Below are 14377 nucleotides of genomic sequence, written 5' to 3'. Positions count from 1 at the left end.
TACTACCTCCCACCCCCAGGTGGCACCCTAGAGACAGTTTCCTACTGTTCACAAATGGAGAACAGTCCAATCCCTAATGTGCTGTTAACAAACCTCCATCGCCTCAAGCAATCTGGATAGCTATCTGATCTGCATTCCGAGCGACATTCCCAGCACATGGCTGTCCTGTGAATTTAACCTTGAGCGCAAACCTGAACTTAAAAGTAACATTTTAATATGGGCCATGCCAAGAACGTACCAAAAATTCTAAAACATGATACCCGTTGAGAAGTCCTTTTGAGGTAAAAGTTTCTAGTTCCTATAGGGAGCATGCCAATAGTTTGACTTTTCAAGCCAAATCAAAATTAGACTTGTGGGTTGCCAAGTCATAATAGGCTTCTTCCACTTTACTACAGATTCTTGTGATTAAAAGGCAAATCTGACAGAGGTTGAGATCTCCATAGGCAGTCTTACAGAGTGCAGATTCCCACATTATCGGTATTGTTAACTGCTGTCATTTTAGCCATACTACAATTGCTCACATACCAATGAAATGTGATTGCTCCACCAACTGCAGAAAATTCACCTGGTAGGTGGCCACATACGCTTGCACATACTTTCAGGTTAGACCTTAATCCCCACGGAGATTAAGAACATTCTTCAGTGGCGACGGGTTAGAAAAGCCCTAGTCAGGTAAATCCCCAATGTGGGATCACAGAATTGGACAAGTTGGGAATGAGCCATTTGGACCAGCTCCCAAAGACTCAATACAGAATGAGAGTATCCTTCAAGCTACTCTCTGCCTTCAACACATGCACCGAGGAAGGCTTGAAAGATTAAATCAAACTTTAGATTGGTTGAGGGAGCAGAGATGTGCTTTGATTCTATCTATTAATAGAAGATACAGCACCAAACTATGGTCAAGCCAATTTGCCAAGATGAAGTTCCATACAGGTTCTATTCAACAGAAATTAGCAAGTGTGAGGAGATTGTTCCCATACTCATCACCAAACATTGCATGGAAATAAGTTACTGGTGTAACCTTCTCCTGAAGGCATTCAGGTGTCAGCCGCCCTCCTAACCAAGTGGCCACTCTTCGTGTATGGACTGAGACAGCATTTGTTGGCAGGCTACTCAGGCAGAGAGGGGAAAAATACGGCAGAGCCCCATCTCACCCTAAATCACGTGCGCTTTCCAGCGGGACCAGATAGTGAACTAGAATAGAAAGTAGGACTGCTTTTTACTCTTCGTATCCCAGTGACACTGAGGTCAATTATGGACCTATTACCACTGTCCAAAGGTTACTGCAGTAATTCTACAGTGACAAAACCAACCTCCCCCAGCATTCCCTTCCTCCTATAAAATCGACAGGCTTTAAAAACACAAGCTTCATGGTCACCTAAGCACTACTTCCTCATTTTATCTTATCCTTTTTCAACCAGGAAGATACTAGGTGTACATAAAAGATTCAACAGCACTATTTGAAGGAGAGTTGGGGAGCTCTCCCGGTGTCCTGGCCAACACTTATCCCTCAACACCTAAAACAGATGATCTAGTAATTTATTTCATTGCTGTATGTGGGATCTTGCTGTGTGCAAATTGGCTGCCACATTTCCTACATTACAACAGTGACTACTCTTCAAAAGTACTTAATTAGCTGTAGAGCATTTTGGGACATCCAGAGGTCATGAAAGGCACTATATAAACCTCTGGTGCTACCTTGCCCTGCCTGTTCATCTTGGTTTTTCAATTAAAAGTATTTAGCAGAATGCTGCTTTTACGCAGTTTAGGTAATGAACTGCAACGTTCTCCAACTTTGCCATCACAGTAAAAGTGCCGGTAAGGAGAAATGGGAGACATTCTACAGGGAATACCAGACAGCTTCAAGCACTTACAACTGGTGACCACTTTACTTGAATGCAAACAATTTGCTTAGACACAATCTAAAATCTATTAGCGACTGCTAGAATTATTTTAAAAAGAATCAAACAGGGTTTCCAAAGATGCGGCCTTGACTGTATGACCGAGCGTGCAATAGGGCTAGCAAAAAACATCTGCCTTAGCTTAAGCAATAAACAACTTACTCCATGGGAGAGAAACTGTTCCACACAAATACTTTGGTGAAAAGCCTCCTACGCAGAGTGGTGGCAGATCACCCTGATCCAGTGCTTCTACTTCAAGGTCCCATGAGATCCGTCCCGTCAGTCTGTATTTGCTGCAGAAGGCTCATCTCAGCTCTCTCATCACAGGGACAGGATGTTACAGAACAGTCAGTGTTCCAACTTGGTCAGAGACATTGATAAGGCACTAACTAGAAGCTCATTGAGCTGACCCAGCTGTTTTGGTTGTGGGCTCTATATCAATATGGAACAGGACCTCACAAACGCAAGGAGGGTTCTTTTTGGTCTGTCCAAATGATCGGCTAACTGGATCTTATATAGTTCTAGATGCACTGGGATCCTTGGAGATCAAGTTCAAGATTCCAGTAAGCTTTCAGTGTCTCAGTAAGTGGTGGGTGCTTGATGTACTTGTGGGAAAAAGACAATCCATAGTCCTGCTGAGACTACTGATGATGTCTGCCTAAAGGCATCTGTATGGTGCAGGCGAGGATCATGCAGACCTGCCTGAAAAACACTGATCAAAAAGGACACGCACCCATGACTTTTCCCAGCTGGATAGGTAACCTACCTAGAACAAAGAATGTTAATCAATAACCAGTCACTTAACTAACACACTTAACACTAACATTTTATTTGTAAATATTCAACTATAAAAATGTAATATAAACCCTATTAAGACTTTGCTACAGATAATTAATTAGTCCTGAGAAATAGATAGGTATGAAAACTTCAATTGGTATGTTGGCCAAAAAGGAAGAGTTAACGACCCTAGTTGCCAAATGTACATAATATTAGGCAGTTAACTAATATGTGGGGGAGAGGCGGCAGTCTGAATAAAATGGGTCTGGGCCACTTAAAATTTGGGATTATAGAATACTGTTCTACTCAATAAAAAGCATACATGAAAAACAGACACCGACATTTTCTTGAACAAAAAAACCCGCCTGCATCGTTACTGCAACTAGTGTACAAACAGGAATGGAAGTCCACTTAGAAGACTGCTCGCTCCAAACCAAAGGGGGTGGGTAGTTTCTTTCCTGCCCTCAGAAGTCCTGCCGAATGTTTTCTTTGTTCTCATCCCCTTGCTGTTGTTTCATCTTGTTTATTTCACTCTCGAGCTGGACAATTGCTCTCTCGATCTCATAGTTCTTGCTAACTAATGCAACCCAGCTGAAATAGAACAGAGTGAAGAGAGCCGTTAATTGCTCATCAAGTACTGAAATGAGGACATTTATTGTTACCGTTGGGTTTAAGACTGTCTGCCCATTTGATTATAGAAAGCTCAAACTCTACAACACTGCTCAGAAAAGTTACCATCAGTAACCTAATCAGCACGAAGCACTACCCTGGCACACTTATCTCCTGATAATGCCCATTGTCTGAATCCAGCCTTTGCAGAGAGGGTTCTCTTGACATATTCAAAATTAAATTACCAATTTCAAGTACTTTTTAAAAAAATATATACTCGAGGGTTGCTGGCATTTGCTGGGCTGTAGCTGCCTCACCCTTCCAAAGTGTGGTAAGACAGTGAGTGTCAGTAGGCTAGCATTTCACTGTTTTCCAATCAGCATCATTGTCCTATGCATTTGTGTGCATCATTATGAAGGGTGACAAACATGTAATAAATGCTACTTATTTGAGGGACTTAGAGAAAACTTTGAATTGCAACAACAAAGCTGAAGCTGGTTACAGACATCTGGACGCAGTATGAAATCATAACCTTGGAGTCACTTTGCAGTGCCTTGAAATTAGATTTTATATATACTCCTAGAATTAAAACATTGCTGATGACAGTTAGGGCTTGTTGAAGTCTATAAAACTACTGATATTCAGCACACAGTTCAGGAGACGGTTATAATAAAGAATTATTTTTCACATGGGTAGTAAACCCAGAAGCATCTGGGGAGCACTTATATTCCATGAAACCTGCACCACTGGCACCAGCTTCTGATGTTCGGTTCTCACACATCCCACTGCAACCTGAAGGTAATCTTGTCGGGATTGGCTAATGTAGATGGCCAGGAAGATCCAGTGCCAAGTTGCAGCCAGACACAATGTCCACACGTCAGGAACCACCTCACTAACATGCTCTTCTCGCAATATAAAAGCAACCGTAGACATGTCACTTTTCCTGTAGTTTTTAGCATAACTATCCTCTCCCCTCCCCCAGTTCCTTTTGATCTAACTATCCTCTCCCCTTCCCCTGGTTCCTTTGATCTAACCATCCTCTCCCCTCCCCTCCCCCTGTTCCTTTTGATCTAACCATCCTCTCCCCCCGCCCCCCCCTCCCCCAAGTTCCTTTTGATCTAGCCATCCTCTTTTCCCCCCCCTCCCCCAGTTCCTTTTGATCTAACCATCCGCTCCCCCCTCCCCCTGTTCCTTTTGATCTAGCCATCCTCTTCCTTCCCCCCCCCCACCCAGTTCCTTTTGATCTAACCATCCTCTCTCCCCTCCCCCTGTTCCTTTTGATCAAACTATCCTCTCTCCAGCTCCTTTTAATTTTATTTTCTTCCTTTCAGGTGTCAAGGACCGCAAGCTTCAACAACTCTTAGATACCAACGCTCCTTCCCCATCACTTTCCTCTGACCCCCATCCCTCCTTCCAATCTCACCCTTGTCGTCATGTTTTCACTATCCCCCCTGACCTTCCCCCTCTAACCCCGAATGATCAGTTCTCACCAAAGGCCTCAGCTACATCCAGTTATGCCCCCATCTCAATGAGTTTTGAGCACGACACGATGCTGAGCTCTTCTTCCATCGCCTTTGCCTCCATGCCCACTCCTTTAGCCAGGAGTCTCTTCCCCCCCCCCCCCCCCCCCACCGCCCGCACAGCGGATCCTTTCTCCCGTCTTCACAATTCTCATTCCACCTGGACCCCTTGCCCTCTTCATTGAGAGCTGCCGGCAGTTCTAATCAGCTGTCTCAATTTCTCTACTCCCCTCACTCCCTCAACTTTCAGCACTCCGTTCTCTTAGGTCCAACCTGACATTGTCATTAAACCTGGGCGGCACTGCTGTTTGGCGAACAGATCTCTACGTTGAGGAGGCTGAATGCCAGTTCACCAACACCTCCTCCTAGACCACGATCCCATCGCCAAACATCAAGCCATCATTTCCCAGACCATCACTGACTTCATCTCCTCTGGCGATCTTACCCCCATGACTTCCAACCTCAGTCCCTCAACCTCGCTTCTATCTCCGTCCCAAGATCCACAAGCAGGACTGCCCTTGTAGACCCATCGTTTCAGCCTGTTCTTGCTCCACGGAACTTACTTCTTCCTATCTCAACTCTATTTTATCACCCCGTGTCCAGTCTCTTCTGACCTGCATCGCGACCCTTCCAATGCCCTCCACCACTAACAATTTCTAGGCCCTAACTGTCTCCTTTTCACCATTGACGTCCAGTCCCTCTACACCTCCATCCCCTACTAGAATGGCCTGCAGGCCCTCCGCTTCTTCCTTGAACGGAGGCCTAATCAGTCCCCACCCTCCTCCACCTGGCTGAACTGGTTCTTATATTGAAGAACTTCTCCTTTGACTCCTCACTTCTTATGGGAACTGGTAAGGGACCTATGTTTGTGGGATACGTGGAACAGTTTTTGTTCCATTCCTACTCAGATCCCTTCCCTAACCTCTTTTACCGGTACACTGATGACTGTTTTGGTGCCACTTCCTGCTCTCACCCCAAACTGGAAAATTTTAATCAACTTTGCTTTCAATTTCCACCCTTTTCTCACCTTCACATGGTTCAACTCAGACTTCTCTATCGCCACTTCTGGGGATCAGCTGTCAACCAATATCTACTATAAGCCCACTGACTTCCACAGCTACATTGATTACACGTCCTCTCATCCCACTTCCTTATAAAGGACTCTATTCCATTCCCCCAGTTTCTCAGCCTCCTTCACATCTGTTCTGACAATGCCACCTTCCACTTCAGTACTTCCAATATGTCTCCCTTTTTCCTCAACTGAGGATTCCCCTCCACCGTGGTTGACAGGATCCTCGATCATGTCCATTCCATTTCCGGCACTTCTGCCCTCACTCCTTCCCCTCCCTCCCAGAACCTTGAAAAGGGCCCCCTTGTCCTCACCTTCCACATTCCACATTCCACAGATCATCCTCTGCCATCTCCAGTGCGATGCCACCACCAAACACATCTTCCCCTCCCCATTCAGCATTCGGAAGGGACCATTCCCTCTGCGACACCCTGGTCCACTCTTCCATCACCCTTAACACCCGCTTTCCTTCCCACGGCATCTTCCTACGCAAGCGCAGGATATGCAACACCTGCCCTTCCATCTCCTCCCTTCCTACTGTCCAGGGCCCCAAACACTCCTTCCAGGTGAAACAGCGATTTACTTGTACTTCTTTCAATTTAGTATACCATGCATTATGAGCAGCGAATAATCTCCTCTACATTGGAGAGACCAAACGCAGATTGAGTAATCGCTTTGCTGAACATCTCTGCTCTGTCCGCAGGCGTGAGCTTCCGGTCGCTTGCCATTTTAATTCTCTGTCCCACTCCGATCTCTCTGCCCTCGGCCTCCTACACTGTTCCAACGAAGCGCAACAAAAGCTTGAGCTACCGTACCTCATTTTTCGACTAGGTACTTTACAAATTACTGGCCTCAACACTGAGATCAACAACTTCAGATCATAACCATTGCTCCCATTTTTTCAGACAACAGATGCTGGTAATGGTTCTGCTGTTGCCATTTACAGCTCCTCTTGGCCCATCTTTTGTTTCTTTGCTGTCCTATTACCACCCTCCTTGCCTTGCACCATCACCCCTTTTGTCATTTAATCATTCCTGCCCTCCAACCTATCAAAGGCCTTCCGTTTTGTTCTTTCCTTCCCCCCCACCCCCCAAAAAAAAAAATTTCTCTGGCTCTGTACTTGCTTTAAAAACCGTTAATTCTTTACTTCTTCCAGTTCTGATGAAAGGTCATCGACCTGAAACGTTAACACTGTTTCTCTCTTCACAGATGCTGCCTGACCTGCTGAGTATTTCCAGTGATTTCTGTATTTCTAGCGATTTGTTTTTATTTCAGATTTACAGCATCCGCAGTATTTTGCTTTTATGCTTTTAATCTAACAGTTCTCACCCCTCCTCCCAGTTCCTTTTGATCTAACTATTCCCTCCCCCATCCTCCCAGTTCCTTTTAATCTAACTATCCTCTCCCCCAGTTCCTTTTAGTCTCACTGTCCTCTTCCCCCTCCCCCAGTTCCTTTTGAACCAACTGTTCTCTCCCCTCCTCTCACTTCCTTTTAATCTAAGGAGAAATGCAAGCGCAAATAGGCCTGAGGAGCCTGGGCATTGTGAGGCAGATTACCAGGGCTCAGGAACACATGGCATTAGAGGTTGGACAACCTGGTCTGACTCCTGAATGGATGTAAAGTTTTTGCTTCCAATATACGCAGAAGACTGCTCCAAATGTTAACCATTGAAGAAGTTCTTCTTAACCAATACTTCCTAGATCTAGTACCCTGGCACTATGTGTGTCATTTAATATTTTACATACATCTAAAAAGGTCCATGCTTAGTTTATTTGACTCTAAATAAAATTACGCCCTGATGTGAAACTAAGCCTATTTGGGTAAGATTATTGGAACATGTTCCATTTTTACAGGCAAAGAATACTCCAGGAAAATTCTCCACATTAAACACAAACTTCCAAAATGTTCTTTTTTCTAAAACCAAAAAGAGACTGCTCATCAGGTAGCCAGTCCCCCAATCTGGTCTACTGTCTTCTCAGTGGTTTCTGTTCTATGGCACAGAAACCAAGAACATGGCCGCCCCAGAATAGGAGACCAAAAACCTTGGTGAATTTCAAAAAAAAAAAATTGCCTTCTCTGCCATGTGTGATTCATGTAGGTTTGGTTCCATAGGCAATGGTTAGCCCCCATTACAAAGGAAGAAAATGATGTGTCTGTACAGATCCATTTTCAGATTTAAAAGACCAGACTATATAGGAATCTATTCTTCACCTCCGTCAATGCCACAATATCTGTTTGCTATTTGAAAGGGGAATGTACACCCACAGTTCTGTGACTATTTTGTTATTAATCAAAGTGCACAAAGGAACTGGATAAGTACTTGAAAGGAAAAATTTTGCAGGGCTACAGGGATAGGGTGGGGGAGTGGGACTAGCTGGATTGCTCTTGCATAGAGCCGGTGCGGACTTGATGGGCTGAATGCCTCCTTCCGTGCTATAACCTTTCTATGATTCTATGGTAGTAATCTCTGGATTACTTCCAGTACCAAATGCTAGTGACTACAGAAATAGGAAGATAAGGCAGGTTAATGCGTGGCTAGAGACATGGTGCAAGAGAGAAGGCTTCAGATTCTTGGGGCATTGGGATCAGTTCTGGGGCAGGAGGGACCTGTTCAAGATGGACAGGTTGCACCTCAACAGAGCTGGGACCAATGTATCGCGGGGAGATTCACTAGTGCTGAGGGGGAGGGTTTAAATTAATTTGGCAGGAGGATGGGCGCCATGATGTTGCATTAGAAAGGAGAAATAAGGTGCATAAAGGATCGGGAGACACAGATAGCACTAGAGTAAGAAATAGTACAGTATTAGGTGGAATCAGACTAAGAATACGAGAAGGTCCACGATAGGTTTAAAGCGCATGTGTGTAAACACACAAAGCGTGGCAAATAGGGTTGGTGAGCTGCTGGTGCAAATAGCCACATGGGAATATGACGTAGTGTCGATAACGGAGACCTGGTTCAAAAAATGGCAGGGTTGGGTACTAAATATTCCTGGATACAAGGTGTTCAGGAAAGATAGGAAGGGAAAAAAAGGAAGCGGGGTGGCGGTATTGATTCAGGAGAATATTGCAGTGCTGAAAGAGAGAGAGAGAGAGAGAGAGAGGATGTCCTTGAGGGGGTCAAAGACAGAATTTATTTGGTTAGAGTTAAGAAACAATAGAGGCACCATTACACTACTGAGTGTATTCTATAGGCCACCAACTAGTGGGAAGAACATAGAGGAGCAAATTTGCAGGGAAATTACAGAGGTAGAAGAACTATAGAGTACTGATAATGGGGGACTTCAACTATCCTAATATAGACTGGGATAGTAACAGTGCAAATGGCAAAGAGGGGGAGGAATTTCTGAAGTGCGTTCAGGAGAACTTTCTTGATCAGTATGTTTCTGGCCCAATGAGGAAGGAGGCATTGCTAGATACAATTCTGGAGAATAAAGTGGGTCAAGTGGAGTACGTGTCAGTGGGGGAACATTTAGGGAACAGAGATCATAGCATCATAAGGTTTAGATTAGTTATGGAAAAGGACAAGGAGCAATCTAGAGTAAAAATACTTAATTGGAGGGGGGCCAATTTCAGTGGGTTGAGAACGGATCTGGCCCGGGAAAATTGGAATCAAAAATTGGCAGGCAAAACATTCCCACGAAGAAGGTAGGGCAACCAAAGCTAGAGCTCCCTGGATGACGAGAGAGAGAGTAAGATGAAGCAGAAAAAGGGGGCAGGTGGCAGATGTCAGGTTGATAATACAAGTAAGAACCAGGCTGTATATAGAAAGTACAGAAGAGAAGTTAAAAAGGAAATAAAAGGGGCAAAGAGAGAGTATGAGAATAAACTGGCGGCTAACATACAAGGGAATCCAATAGTCTTCTATAGGCATATAAATAGTAAATGGGTAGTAAAAGGAGGTGGGGCCAATTATGGACCAAAAAGGAGATATACGCATGGAAGCAGAGGTACTAAATGAGAACTTTGCAACTGTCTTTACCAAGACTATGCTGCCAAAGTCAAAGTAAAAGGAGGTAGTTGAGATACTGGATGGGCTAAAAATTAATAGATACTAGAAAGGCTAGCTGTACTTAAAGTAGATAAGTCACCCGGTCCAGATGGGATGCATCCTAGGTTGCTGAGGGAAGGAAGGGTAGAAATTGCAGAGGTACTGGCCATAATCTTCCAAACATCCTTAGATACAGGGGTGGTGCCGCCAGAGGACTGGAGAATTGCAAATGTTACAAGCTTGTTCAAAAAAGGGTGTAAGGATAAACCCAGCAACTACAAGCCAGTCAGTTTAACCTCGGTGGTGGTAAAGTTTTTAAAAATGATAATCCGGGACAAAATTAAGAGTCACTTGGACAAGTGCGGGTTAATAAAGGAAAGGCAGCACGGGTTTGTTAAAGGCAAATTGCGTTTAACTAACTTGATTGAGTTTTTTGTTGAGGCAACAGAGAAGGTTGATGAGAGCAATACACTTGATGTGGTGTCTATGGACTTTCAAAAGACGTTTGATAAAGTGCCACATAATAGGCTCGTCAGCAAAATTGAAGCCCATGGAATAAAAGGGGCAATAGCAGCATGGATACAAAAGTGGCCAAGTGACAGGAAAAAGTAGTGGTTAAACTGACTGGCTTGTAGTTGCTGGAGGGAGGTATACAGTGGTGTTCTCCATGGGTCGGTACTAGGACCACTGCTTTTTTTGATATATATTAATGCCTTGGACTTGAGTGTACAGGGCACAATTTCAAAAGTTGCAGATGTCACAAAACTTGGAAGTGTAGTGAACAGTGAGGAGGACTTCAAGAGGATATAGACAGGCTGGTGGAACAAGTAGACACATAGCAGATTAAATTTAACGCAGAGAAGTGCGAAGTGATACATTTTGGCAGGAAGAACGAGGAGAGGCAATATAGACTAAATAGTACAATTCTAAAGGGGGTGCCAGAACAGAGAGGTCTGGGGGTGTATATGCACAAATCTTTGAAGGTGGCAGGACAGGTTGAGAAAGCAGTTAAAAAAGCATACAGGATCCTGGGCTTTATAAATAGAGGCATAGAGTACAAAAGCAAGGAAGTTATGTTGAACCTTCATAAAACACTGGTTCGGCCACAACTGGAGTATTGTGTCCAATTCTGGGCACTGCACTTTAGGAAGGACGCGAAGGCCTTAGGGAGGGTGCAGAAAATATTTACTAGAATGGTTCCAGGGATGAGGAACTTCAGTTATGTAGATAGACTGGAGAAGCTGAGGTTGTTCTCCTTACAGCAGAGAAGGTTAAGAGGAGATTTGATAGAAGTGTTCAAAATCATGAAGGGTTTAGATAAAGTAAATAAAAGAGAAACCGTTCCCATTGGCAGAAGGGTCAAGAACCAGAGGACACAGATTTAAAGTGATTGGCAAAAGAACCAAAGGCTACATGAGGAAAAGCTTTTTTATGCAGCAAATAGTTATGATCTGGAATGCACTGCCTGAAAGGGTGGTGGCAGCAGGTTCAATCGTGACTTTCGAAAAGGAACTGGATAAATACTTGAAAGGAAAAAAATTGCTGGGCTACAGAGAAAGAATGGGACGTGGGACTAACTGGATTGCTCTTTCAAGAAGGTGGCATTGGCTTGATGGGCCGAACGGCCTCCATTTATGCTGTAACCATTCTATGATTCTACGTCAGTCATCTACAAATCTGAAGATGGGGGAAATCAGATTTATGCTGTTACTGGCTGATCTGGCACTTTGTGAACTGAAAAACAAACAAACTTGGGTTTATATATTAAGGTGCAATTAGCTGGCATGTCCACTACTCATTACCCTTTCAACAAGTACAGCAAATTTTGCAATCCAATGTTACTTCACTCACTTGGATTCCATTTCTCGTAGTTTACTGCCAGCAGCGAGCTGATCATTTTTCCTCAGCCAGTTCAGGTCTTGAATCTGTTTTCTGAATCAAACATAACGACACATTAGATGTACACACAATTAGGGAGTTTGTAATATAAATTAAAAAATCATGTTGCTCATGGAAGGAGGGGAGAATCGAAGAGGGTTTTCATTCCTGACCACTATTCAGTGACTCCTACTAGAAAGTGCACTTGTGGACATAGGGCGAGGACAAGATGGGGCTGGCCTGTAACGCCTTCTAATAGTGAAGGGCCTGCTGACACTCAGCATCGGGGGCCGGGGTAAATCGTACTAAGAGCAAGGCCATGTTCTTTGAGAACTGGACCGACCGATCCTTTGTCCCCTTCACAGTCAGTTCGGATTACCTGAAGGTGCTGGGGATCTGGTTCGTGGGGGGGGGGGGGGGGCGTGCACCAAAAACTGGGAGGAGCGTATTGCCAAGGTCAAGCAGAAACTGGGACTGTGGGATCAACGATCTCTCTCGATCGTGGGCAAGAACCTGGTCATCAGGTGCTCTCGGTGTTGCTGTACGTCGCTCCTGCGCCTCAACAGTCACCCGAGCCATCTTCCACTTTATCTGGAGATCAAAAATGGACTGCATCAAGCTGTGCGTAGACCTCTGCACGCAAACACAGTGTCTCTACGTGCTGAGGTTCTACCTGTCCCCGGTGTTGAGAAGGATGGGCCTGGCCATGCTGCCACGGAACGCTCCATCCAGTTGGACCGTTCCGCCTCACCTGTCCTTCGTGGAAAAGTTTGTGCAGAAAAACACCTTTGACCACAAGGCGATCAGCAAGTGGTCTGCACGCAACGTCCTCGAGACCCTGCGGGAGAAGGAGATGGTGGATCCTGTCGGTTGGTTCCCCGAGCAAATGGTCAATGTCATTTAGCAGAACACCTCATCGCCAGAGCTGTCAAACAAGCACCAAGACCTAGCTTGGCTGGTGGTGAGAAGGGCCCTTCCAGTCAGATCCTTCATGCACTCCTGGAGTCTCAGCGCCACTACGCGCTATCCCCGACGAGGCTGCGGTGGAGACGAGACCGTCACCCATCGCCTTCTGGAATGTGCATTTGCAAAGAAGGTCTGGAGAGAGATGCAGTGGTATCTGTCCAGGTTCGTCCCGAGCAGTTCCGTAACAGAATTCTGTGCTCTACGGGCGGTTCCCGGGAACACACACTGAGACAGACATCAACTGTAGCTGGAAGACCATCAACTCTGTGAAAGACGCCCTTTGGTCTGCCTGAAACTTGCTGGTCTTCCAGTGCAAGGAGCTGTCCTCGATCGAGTGTTGCAGACTGGCACATTCCAAGGTCCAGGACTACGTGCTCAGGGACGCACTGAGAATGGGTGCGTCCGCCGCAAAGGCTCTGTGGGGAAAGGCAACCATTTAGAGCCTTCCCGCCACTGTATACCGAGGAGCTGAAATCAGGGAAAAACCCCCTTGGGCAGAATGTAAAATTCAAATTGATGTAATGTACCTGTAATGAATCTGTAATTAATAATCTGTATTGAGTGTAATGCAATGAGGCACCTTTGAGTGTCATGAACTGTAATTATGTACAATGTGTTCATTGAACTGTACTTGATGTAACCTGCAAATTGTATAATCTGTATTGTGTACGTTTGGAATGTGATGACAACTGTATTTATGTATTGCTGCAAATTTTATGAATAAAGTATATTTTTTGGAAAAAAAGTGGTCAAATGAAGGAGAACATCAAGAGGTTCTTCATCCTCAAAGGTATTCAGGTGGAAGATGGCTCGGGTGACTGTCGCGGCGCAGGAACGACGTATGGTGAGAGAGGGGCAGAGGGAAACGTCCCGACTCCAGAAAAGCACGCAGAATCTTCTTCCACTGCAGTCGATGGGGATCGATATCGGGGCGTAACTCAGAGAGGTAAAGGACCAGCAAGCCTCGCTCTTTGCCTCAGAGGCCTCCAAGATCATCTTCCGGTCCAGAGTCCACTCCGTGGAGCAGGACGGGACTTGCTCGCGTTTCTTCTTCCAAAAGGTGCACAGAGAGCGCACTGTGATCAGCAGCCTGAAGGAAGAGGACGGTTCGATCATGTCCTCGCAGCCAGACATACTGAGGATCTGCAAATCCTTTCATGCCGGACTGTACGACGTGAAGTGCACAGACAGCGCGGCCTCCCAGTCCTTCTTGTCGTCTATCAAAGAAGTTCTAGACAACAGCAAGCGGGAGAGTCTGGATCACCCGCTAACTCTAGACGAACGGACAAAGGCCATCCGTTCCTTCGAGAAGAGCAAGACTCCCGGAAGAGACGGCTTACCGGTGGAGTTGTACTCGGCTCTGTGGGACTGGATAGGCCCAGACCTGCTGAAGATGTACGGGGATATGCTTCCGGCAGGCAGCATGTCAGGCTCCACGAGGAAAGGCATCATCACCCTCATCTACAAGCAGAAGGGGGAACAGAGGGAAGAAATCAAAAATTGGTGACCCATCTCACTAGTTAATGTGGACTACAAAATTCTGTCCAAGGTCATCGCCAATCAGGTCAAGTCAGCCCTGGAGGTGGTGATCCACCCCGATCAGACTTGCGCTGTACCAGACAGGAAGATCTCTGATAGCCTGCTGCTACTCAGGGATACGACTGCCTA

General features: G+C 45.4%; 1 protein-coding gene across 1 annotated transcript in view; it reads right to left on the bottom strand.

The window, feature by feature from the left end:
- Window positions 1-2714: 2714 nt before the first annotated feature.
- bcas2 (BCAS2 pre-mRNA processing factor) overlaps window positions 2715-14377 on the bottom strand; it is a 32251-nt gene continuing 20588 nt past the window's right edge. The window contains exons 6-7 of the mRNA XM_068007291.1: window positions 11717-11797; window positions 2715-3269 (exon numbers count right to left, since the gene is read on the bottom strand). Coding sequence (XP_067863392.1) covers window positions 3143-3269; window positions 11717-11797 — 208 coding nt within the window. The 3' untranslated portion in view covers window positions 2715-3142. The remainder of the gene's footprint in view (window positions 3270-11716; window positions 11798-14377) is intronic.

This window comes from Heptranchias perlo, chromosome 27, assembly GCF_035084215.1.
Source record: "Heptranchias perlo isolate sHepPer1 chromosome 27, sHepPer1.hap1, whole genome shotgun sequence".
NCBI classification, from domain to species: Eukaryota; Metazoa; Chordata; class Chondrichthyes; order Hexanchiformes; family Hexanchidae; genus Heptranchias; species Heptranchias perlo.
Note: the sequence above shows the minus strand (reverse complement) of the source record. Positions and strands in the feature narration are given on the sequence as shown.